Consider the following 9,299-nt stretch of genomic DNA (forward strand, 5'->3'; position numbering starts at 1 on the left):
AGCAATCTCGCGCATACACCCACCGAGTAACCTCTTGCGACATGATACCCCTATAGACACGAGCCCCCAGATACGCAGCGCCCTCGCAGCCCAGCCGACCGGAGCTGCGCACGCCGCCGGTCCAACAATCTCAGCCTCGGACACCGAAGCAACGCTCCCTTCCCGGAGAAAAAGAAACCCCAGACACAGCCATGACGCAGCCTTCCAACACACCGACGGCGCCGCCGAGCAACGGCACCCCGGCGCAGGCCAAAATCGGCCCGCATCCGGGCTTCATCTCCAGCTCCAACCAGTACTCGTCCGAGACGCGCATACGGCGCATGTTTCGCTCCAACGGCTGCGATCCCGCGCGCGAAGATAACTACCGCCTGCAGGGTGTGCAGCTGATTGAGAATGTGCGGGAGCATCTAAAACTGTACGTCACCCAAGGTAGACAGAGACCCGTGTCCTTGCTGACCCAGACCCCCCCCCCTCGCCAGGCCCGTTCGGACCTTTGACACGGCCTGCATCTACTTTCACAAGTTTCGACTCAACTTTCGCGACGCCGAGTACAACTTTCACGACGCGGCGCTCGCATCGCTGTTTTTGGCGTGCAAGGTCGAGGACACGATTAAGAAATCAAAGGACATACTGGCGGCCGCTTACGCCGTGAGGAACCCAGACAAGCCTGCGCCGACCGACGACAAGGTGCGAACCAAGCCCGTCTCTCCAGAAAATCTCACAAAGCCGGTTGAAACGACCGGATTACTGACCTTTGTTCTGCTTCCTAGATGTTTGAGCAAAACGGCAAGACCATCATCGGCCTTGAGCGCCACATCCTTGAGACCATTGGCTTCGACTTTCGCACGCGCTACCCGCAGAAGCTGCTCGTCAAGATTGTGCGCAGCATCTTTGGCGCCTCAGGCACGTCGTCGCGCGCCTTTTACGAAACCGCCTACGCCATGTGCATCGACATGTACAAGACGCTCGTGCCCATCAAGCGCACCACGTTTGCCATGGCCATGGCCGTCGTCGAGCTCACCGCGCGCCTCCTCAGCGGCGGCGACGGCAGCGACCGGTCGCTCCTCGACCGCGTCGATGCCTTTGCCGCCCAGCGCCGGCAGTACGCCCGCGCGCCCGTCGTCGAGACCATGCTGGACCTGCTGGACCTCTACGTCCAGCACCACAAGGCCACCAAGCTCGGCGCGCGCTTCGACCTCGCGCGCTTCATGGACATGAAGATCCGCCTCAACCAGGACCTCGACGCCTCGTGCGCCCCGCGCTTCCTGTTTTACTGCCAGAAATGCGAGATTGACGCGCCGCTGACCGAGCCGGCCGCGGATCAGGCGTGGTCGGTGGAGGCCCGCGATGCAGGCCCCGCGCAGCGCGCCGCGCGCAGACAGGACGGCACCATGCGCTTCGTCTTCGCCCCCGAGGCGGCCCGCACGGAACACGACGCCGTCGGCCGCTTCTTCAAGCAGGAGTACGAAGAGTACGAGATGGAGGTGGAGGAGCCCGTGCCCCCGCCGCCGGAACAGCCGCGCGGCCCGCGAGACGGGAGGGACGGTGGCGGCGGCGGCGGAGGTGGGCGCGGCGGTGGCCACGGACGAGGAGGCAATTATCGAGGTGGTGGCCACAGAGCCCGTGGGGATAGGAGAGGAGAGCCGTATGGGAGCTACCGCGGCGGCGAGCGATACCATAGAGGAGGACGCGGCCGTCATCACTAACACCGAGCTGTGGGCTGGTAGGACGAACCTTGTTAGTTGACGGGCGGTTTATTTTTAAGTCAGGGTAGCTTGGCAGCCTAGCATGTATGTGCCTGTATGTATATATACACAATGTTTCATCTTTTTTAAGCTACAGTCTTGGTATCTTCCTGTCGTAGCTCCGCGCCCGCCGGGTCGCTCGTCTTGACACTGTCCAGCACTGCGGCGTCCTCGCCACCGTCCGGCGAGTCCCCCTTTGCATGCCGCTGCAAGTCCACCGTCCGGACGCTGCTCGCCCTGCTGACGTTGGCGCTGGCGGGGCTTTGCAAGCGCACGCCAAGGTCCTTTTCACGCACCTCGTGCGGCGGTCCGACCGCCGTCACCGGTTCAGCAGCAGCAGGCACAACACCACCACCGCCGTCCTCGTCGGCGAAGCGCCACACGACCGACATCTTATCCAGGCCGCGGCTGCCCTTGCGGCTCGTGCCGCGGATGCCGTCCATGGCGTCCCACGTAATCGTAAAGACGCCGCTGGGGTCCGGGCGGCCGCCCTGCTCCGGCCCGCGGCCCTCGAAGAAGGCGTTGAACCAGACGTGGCCGACGGCGGAGACGGCCGTGAGCCCGATGCGCTTGTGCGCGCGGTGCCGCCGCTCGACGGCGATGTTGACGTCGCTGTGGGGCACGCGGATGGGCGTCGCCGGGCGGAAGATGACGGCCATGCCGCCGGGTTCGGTCTCGCTGCTGCTGCTGCTGCTGGACGGTGTAGAGGAGGCTGCGGTTGGCTGCTCGGGGATGATGAGGTCGGGTTGGGTCTTGGGCGCCGGAGGGGGTGCCGCCGCGCTCGTGTCCGCTTTGTTGGTGGCCGAGGCAAAGTCGGCGTCGGCCGGGGCCTTGCTGGCCGAGGACAGGCCGGCCATGTCCCAGACGAGCTGGGAGAAGCCGCCGTCCGTCGGCGGGTCGCCGCGGACAATGTGCCGCTCCTCGGTGCTGAACGTGTGCAGCGACTGAATCCTCCTGCCCTGCTCCGCAAAGGCCTCGACGTCGACCCTGACGCCGTTGCGCAGGCCCCATACGTGAATCTCGACAATCTCGAGGGGCCTATCTGCGTAGGGCTGCTTGCCGTGGTGGGTCCAGCGGTCGACGTAGGCGACCCAGCGCAGCTGGGAGGGGATGGAGACGCCGGCGCCGAAGCGCATGCGGCGCTCTGTGAAGCGGGCGAGGGCGTCTTGGGCGCGCCAGCCCTCCTCGGCGAGCATGTAGCAGACGCTGGCGGTGCCGCTGCGGCCCTTGCCGGCCTTGCAGTGGACGACGACGACGCGGTGCGGGTGGCGCTCGGGGGTGGTGGTGCCGGTGACGCCGTCGAGCGCGCCGCCGTGCAGCCAGTGGCGCATGCTGGCGAGGATGCGCGGCACGAGGGCAAACGGCGGCGGGTGGTGGTCGGGGAAGGGAAAGTGCAGCACGCGGTCGTGCGCGAGCGCGTCCGGGTAGCCCGTGCCCTCGGCGCGGAACTCCCAGATGGCCCAGTCGGCGCCGTGCGCGCCGTCGAGGAACGCGACGAGCTCGTCGAGCGGGTTGCGGTAGGCGCGGCGCGGGTACGTGTGCGAGGGGCCGGAGCTGCGGGAGAGAGGGAGGGAGAGAGAGTCAGCGGTTTTGGCATTGATGGTTTCGGGCTGGAGGGGTTTCAAAATGAGGGACGTACGTTGCGATGATGTAGTCGGTGACATAGCACAGGTCCAGACGTGCTTCTGGATGCGCCTTGCGCGGACCGGCGACGATGGACCGCAGGACGGACGTCATTTTGCAGGAGAGAGAGAGAGCAATGCCGCCCTGGTTTATCGGCTCTCTGGAGGGAACTTGATGGGGAAAGAAGAAGAAGAACCAACCCAGGATATCCGGGGAGGACGTGAGGTGTAGATATACAAACCCAGCTAAGCGCCGATTGCAGAGGCTTTGGCTTGGCTGGCTGAAGGTTCGGCGCGGCACGGCAAGCAGCGACACAGGCGGTTGCGTGGTTGCGTGTCACCCCGGCCTCGAGACAATTCTCTTCTTGGCCAAACGAGTACAAGGTCTGACTGGCGCTTCGGTATTTTCAGTTTCAAAGAACTTGCCGCATTTTTCTGATGGCTGTGAGTTGGAGTTGGAGTTGGGGATGCAGTTGGAGAGAAGAAATCCGTCAACGACGTCATTGGCTCTGGGGGCTTGGCGAGACTGGCGGCCTCCAGGGAAATCCAAGTTTCAAAAATTGCACAAGACGTAGAGCAGGGCCGCACAAATACAATTCGGGTTTGATTATCATCTTCTTCATACTTGCTATTTTCAATCCTTGTCATTTTCTTTCTTGCTTATTCCTTTCTCAATTATTCCCGTCTTCCCCATCTCGTAGTTGCAGTCATGTTTCCGATATTTCTCATCTTTCCAATTTGTCCTATTTTATTTCCTCTTCTCCCTATAATATTTCAGAGCAAGCGAAGCAATATAATTCCTCAGTCAGCCATGTCGCTAGTTTGATGTATTGACGACACATGGTTCGGTCAAAGCTGAAATCCTCCACATGATGGTCTGTACACGATAGGGAAGAAAACCATGTGAGCCGCAAGAACGCCTATCGTCGGAAGAAGAAGCGAAAGGGATTCTTGGCCCGCCGGCTGCCGGAACTTGCTACCGTCTTGGGCGTGGGGGCAAGGTTCTTGGGCGTAGCCGTAGGTGTGGTCGTGGCAGTTCCATTGCGGCCACTACCATCGTTATCGCTCCCGGTCCCGCCGTTGTCGCTGCCAGTTCCGTTGTTTCCACTGCCTCCGTTATCTGGGCTCGTTCCATTGTTTGCACCGCTTCCGTTGTCTGGGCTCGTTCCGTTGCGTGGCTTCGCGGCCAGGTTGTTGACGTTGAGGCCGCCGCTCATGGTCGCTTCAATGAGGTCATGACCAATGGCAAACTGGAAACCATCCTGGGCGGTGAGATTCGCGAAATCATCTGCATGCATTTGCTGTCAGCGTATCATTCTGAAAAAGACTGCAGGGGGCATGTTGAGAAAAACACTCACACCAAAGCTTGTTCGCCTCGGGATGCGGTCCCGTGGTACCGACCCAGCCCTCGCCGTACTTGTTGATGGTGGCGGCGACGTCGTCCGTCTTGGAGTACCGCGCAATGACCATGCTCGTGTCCGTCTCGGGAAAGTCCTTGACCAAGTTCCCTTCCTGGTAGAAGATCCAGCGGTTCGTGGCCACGGTGCCCGCTTCCTCGCCGGAGCTAAAGGCCCAGTCGACCTGGATCGTGGTGTCGCGGGTGTGCCTGACCTGGGCGTCCGGCTCGTCGCATTCGGCGGGGACGGAGGAGCCCGGGGGCAGCAGGGCGAGGCCGGGGTCATCGGCAGCGAGGTAGGCGCCGAGGCAGAAACCGAGATACCGGCCGCCGCCGGCGACAAAGTCCCGGATATACTGGGCGACGGGCTCGAGCTCGGCCCATGCGTCGTCGACATCTGTCAAGGAAGAAAAATCGGGGTCGATTAGCATTGGAGATTGGGAGGACGGGGGGCAACGTCATCACGGCAATAGGTGGTGGAAACAAGTTTCAGGGGACATGATCCGCCCCCCTGACGCCACATCTTGGCTTGTGGATAGGCAGGGTTGACGGGTTGGCAGACAACCGACAGATGGGGGCGCTTTATTGAACAGTGCAGTGGAGAGATGTAGGAGAGTGGGAAACAAGTGTGCAGTGTATTGCGTTTGGTAGCAGTGTATTGGGTGTTGAGAGGAGTGTATTGCTTTTGACAAGAGTGTATTGCTTTTGGGAGCAGTGTATTGCTTTCGACAGCCGTGTATTGCTTTCGACAGCCGTGTATTGCTCTTGGCAGCAGTGTATTGCTTGTTGACAGCAATGTATCGTCTCTTGCTCTCTTTCAACACGGTATGCAGTATATTGCTTCTTCACAGGAATGCAGGCAACGGAAAGAAACAGACAGACAGGACCATGACAAGGGAAACAGCACAACATACCGTCACCGCCTGGAAAGGCAAAGACTTGGACCGTCTTGAGACTCTCGGGGGTAATCTTGTCGGCCCAGACATAGCTGACGTTGAAGTTGCGGGCAGACGACTCGAGCAACTCGCCGACGGCGTGAGACAGCTCGGGATCATCTTTGGGGCCGCGCCACACAAAGGCTGCGGGACGGCCGTCTTGGGCCGCACCGGGACCGACGAGCAGGGTCATGACGAGGAGGGCCAGGGAGAGCAAAGACGTGACCCGGCGAGAGGATGTCGACGAGGTGGACGGAGAGACCTAGGGTTCAGAGACGTTTGTAAGCTACCAATATGTACGGATAGTGGCTGCAACAGCTGCAACACCCTCGGGCCGTGCATGTCTCATTGGAGTCTCTTTAAATTACTCCGTATTTTTTTGGGTTTTTTTTCGTGGCTTGCAGGAGAATGGAGCTTTCTTACCATGACGAGCGATGGGAGAAAAATTCAACGTTACTTTGGTTGCGAAGTCGGGATGCAAACTGCAAACGCACACACCACACACAGCTGCACACCCCCGTGAGCTTGGGGGCAGAATCAATCGGCTTATTCTCGAGTTGGTAATAAGGGTCGATGTGCTGCAGGAATTCTTTTTTTTTTCCTCTCTCGATTTATTGCTTTGCAGCCGTAGTACGATTTTGTGTAAGACGGGAATGCCACAAAGACGTGGGAAGGAGGGGGAGGGACCACAAACTAGGGCGAATCAGGCACGAGCTGACCACCACACAGCAATAGAAGAAGAAGGTCGCGACGTTGCAGGTAATTAATATAAGCTGTTCAGCTGTGGATGATGGAGGCAAAAATAAAAAGATTTTTTCAAAATGAATCGCACTTGGTTCGTTAAAGAAACAACTCGAATGGACGAGGAGCGTATTTATTTAATCAACTGGAAGGAGGGCGATGCAGGCATAAAAGGGAAGAGACCGCGGAACACAGCGAGATTCCTGCCTGGGCTGCGGCAGGCTCCGAGGATGGGGCGCCGTAATTTTGTCAAAATTGAGACAAACAAGAGGCGCATTGTTTGCTTCATCGAGTCGTCAGTAGTGACAAAGTACGCCCTGCCAGCCTGGCAGCGGTTGGGGGTGACGCTTCATCGTGGCGCAGTCTATTAGAAACGGCCTCGTAACTACTTGGCATGGGACGTATTATGCGAAAGGAAATCCATACTTAAAAAAACAAAACGCGCTGCGACACATGGGAGCTTCGTCTCTGCTTCATCCTCCTCTTCATCCAAGCATAAAAGCGGTCGTTCGTTCCAAACGCGGGACAAAGCTCCCAACCTCGCTTCAAGGGGTGGTGCCCAGCTTCTCCCTCCCCATGCCAAAAGCCAAAGCCAAAAGCAACAAAGCCCCAATAACGCCACTCACCGGAGGCGGCGGCGCTCGCTCTCGGAAAGCCGTCCTATCCGCGGCGCCGTTTCGGCTTGGAGGGGGGAGCCATTTGCACGTCACAGGACGAGCGCGCCGGACGGGCGCGCGAGATTGAATTTTTTTAAAAGTGGCCTCGGCAAAAGGGAGAAAGAAAAAAGCACGAAAGCCGTCGACATGATGGCGAAGTTTGTTGTTGTTGGGCTGAAGGAGTGCGGGGGGAGGAGGAGGCGTTGACCGATCCCGTCGGCGGAAAAAAAGGAGTAGACTGTTTTGGAGTTTATTTTACACCGAGGCCAACGGGAGGAACGAACCTAACTACCCAACTACGAGAAAGGGGCGGCTCTCTTCCGATGGCGTTGTGCGGCGGGCGCTCTCTCTCGGCGTGACCCGGTGATGGAGAAATCACTGTCCGGCCGACGATGCCGTTCTCACGACCTATTCCCAGTGCTGACCACATTGGTGTGCCCAGCCTTTCCACCAAAACTACTTGCGCACAGCAAAGTCAGTCGGACATGCGGACAAGGTCCAACTACTGCTCATTCACCAGCAGACGACGATGCCCGACCTCCCTCCCAAGCCGTCATTCCCAAATGAGCATCTTGTCTACTCGTTCGGAATAGTGCATGGGGTACCTGCCGCTTTTCCGTCATTTCCACTATTACCCCTCGCCGATCCCCTGGCCCATTCCTGAAATCCTCGGCACTTGGGAACATGGACACTTTGCATTACACGAACATGCGTCCGTGATTCAGACTCACCTACCGAGTACCACCAGTGCCAAGTATTTCTTCCACGAGCAGAGCAGAGACGGCAACAAGCGCTTCTCGCACCACAAGCGATTTCGACACATGGGTCAATGACAAGCCTGTGAACCCTTGCTGAGGCCCCCTTGGGCCCGCCCTAGCGTGGCCCACGGCATCGTAGATCCGTGTCTGCGTCTGAACCCAAAAGAGCGGTCCAAACTAACTAGTTAGCTAGGCATTCAAGCATTCAAGCATTGTATCGGTCTGGCGCTCAGGTTGTTACTGGGGCCCATGTTTTGACGGGATCAACACTGCCAGTACGACCACGGGGCCCAACGTTGCGTCCGTCAGCTCTGCGACAAGGGCAGACGGACGAAACTAGTGCAAAAGGAAAGGTAGGTTTGCCTCTCCTGGTTGGGATTCATCATCCTTTGGGCATGAACTTTTGTTTTCGTGGCGTGCAGCAATGTACAAAAGGTACAAGAGTACTACGTACTATATTGTACTCTTCTCACACAACAACCCATGCGCTAAATTTAGCACCAAGAAGCGCATCCGCAACAAAAAGCCTTGGCATCCGTTTACCAACATATCATGACAAGACGCTAGTTGTAAAAAAAAGATGGATTACGAGAATGAAAATGTGGCTTCGGCGGAGGCCGCTGACTTGCTCGATAGCCGTGAAGAAGGCGTTTCGGCCCCCTCACCCCAGGGCTGAAGAGGGCAAGAAGATGGAATAAAGTAAATTCAGTCATGTCGTGATAAGGATAACCAAAAAAAAAAAAAAAAAAAAAAAAAGGAAAAAAAAAAGAAAACTCTTCTAGATGATGCCAAGACACTTCAGCTCCTCCCCGCGCCTCGCACTGATTGGGCCGATGGTCCAGCAAACTCCATCTTGAAGCATCTAAGATCCCGTCTAGGTGCCGCCACCGTTCCGCCACCATTCTGCAACTGGCGCGTTTTTCTCACGCAGATGAGCTCACCTGTCAGAGCTGAATTCTTGGCGAGATGGAAGCCGAGATGGAAACAATACCACAATGTCCAAACGCCGCCGGAGGAGGAGGAGGAGGAAGGGGGGCTTGCAAATAGAGTTTTTCCGTTGCTCATTGTCATCGAGTCGCATGATCCATGTCCTCGAGTTGATTTGCGCTGCATCGAGTGCCGTTTCGACCAAATGACGCGGCTGCCGATCTGATCCAAAATAAAATAAAAAATACAAGAAATAATAATCGAGAGGCCAACTACATGTGCGTGTAGCTCAGAAGCATGGCCCCCGATGCCGATATAGCCGCTGCCCCATTGGCGGGGGGTTTGTCTCTTTTGCAAGTCACTCAGCCCACTGCGGAACGAACTATACCAGCCCAAAGCCAGCGTTTGAGTTTCTCTTTGTTTCTTGCCCGTATAGGGAATTCTCGCCTTCTCTGACTGAGCCGGATATCGGCGCGCAAGCCATGGGCCCGCGCTGCCGAGTGAGCCATTGTGGTTGGA

At 57.9% G+C, this 9,299-nt stretch overlaps 3 protein-coding genes across 3 annotated transcripts; 1 reads left to right on the forward strand and 2 right to left on the reverse strand.

Moving 5' to 3' along the window:
- Nucleotides 1–191: 191 nt before the first annotated feature.
- CCM_08768 (cyclin) lies at nucleotides 192–1,706 on the forward strand (the record flags this gene model as incomplete). The annotated part of the gene is made up of 3 exons (XM_006673904.1): nucleotides 192–415; nucleotides 480–687; nucleotides 771–1,706. The coding sequence occupies 3 exons, from the start codon at nucleotides 192–194 to the stop codon at nucleotides 1,704–1,706; spliced, it is 1,368 nt and encodes a 455-aa protein (XP_006673967.1).
- Nucleotides 1,707–1,831: 125 nt separating this feature from the next.
- On the reverse strand, nucleotides 1,832–3,482 carry CCM_08769 (phosphatidylinositol-3,4,5-trisphosphate 3-phosphatase PTEN; the record flags this gene model as incomplete). The annotated part of the gene is made up of 2 exons (XM_006673905.1): nucleotides 1,832–3,299; nucleotides 3,385–3,482. The coding sequence occupies 2 exons, from the start codon at nucleotides 3,480–3,482 to the stop codon at nucleotides 1,832–1,834; spliced, it is 1,566 nt and encodes a 521-aa protein (XP_006673968.1).
- Nucleotides 3,483–4,287: 805 nt separating this feature from the next.
- Nucleotides 4,288–6,792, reverse strand: CCM_08770 (uncharacterized protein; the record flags this gene model as incomplete). Its single annotated transcript, XM_006673906.1, has 6 exons — nucleotides 4,288–4,655; nucleotides 4,726–5,160; nucleotides 5,326–5,577; nucleotides 5,678–5,960; nucleotides 6,214–6,303; nucleotides 6,754–6,792. 6 exons carry the CDS (start codon nucleotides 6,790–6,792, stop codon nucleotides 4,288–4,290), a joined length of 1,467 nt encoding a protein of 488 aa, XP_006673969.1.
- Nucleotides 6,793–9,299: the final 2,507 nt, after the last annotated feature.

The sequence above is a fragment of the Cordyceps militaris genome (genome assembly GCF_000225605.1).
Source record: "Cordyceps militaris CM01 unplaced genomic scaffold CCM_S00007, whole genome shotgun sequence".
Taxonomy (NCBI): Eukaryota; Fungi; Ascomycota; class Sordariomycetes; order Hypocreales; family Cordycipitaceae; genus Cordyceps; species Cordyceps militaris.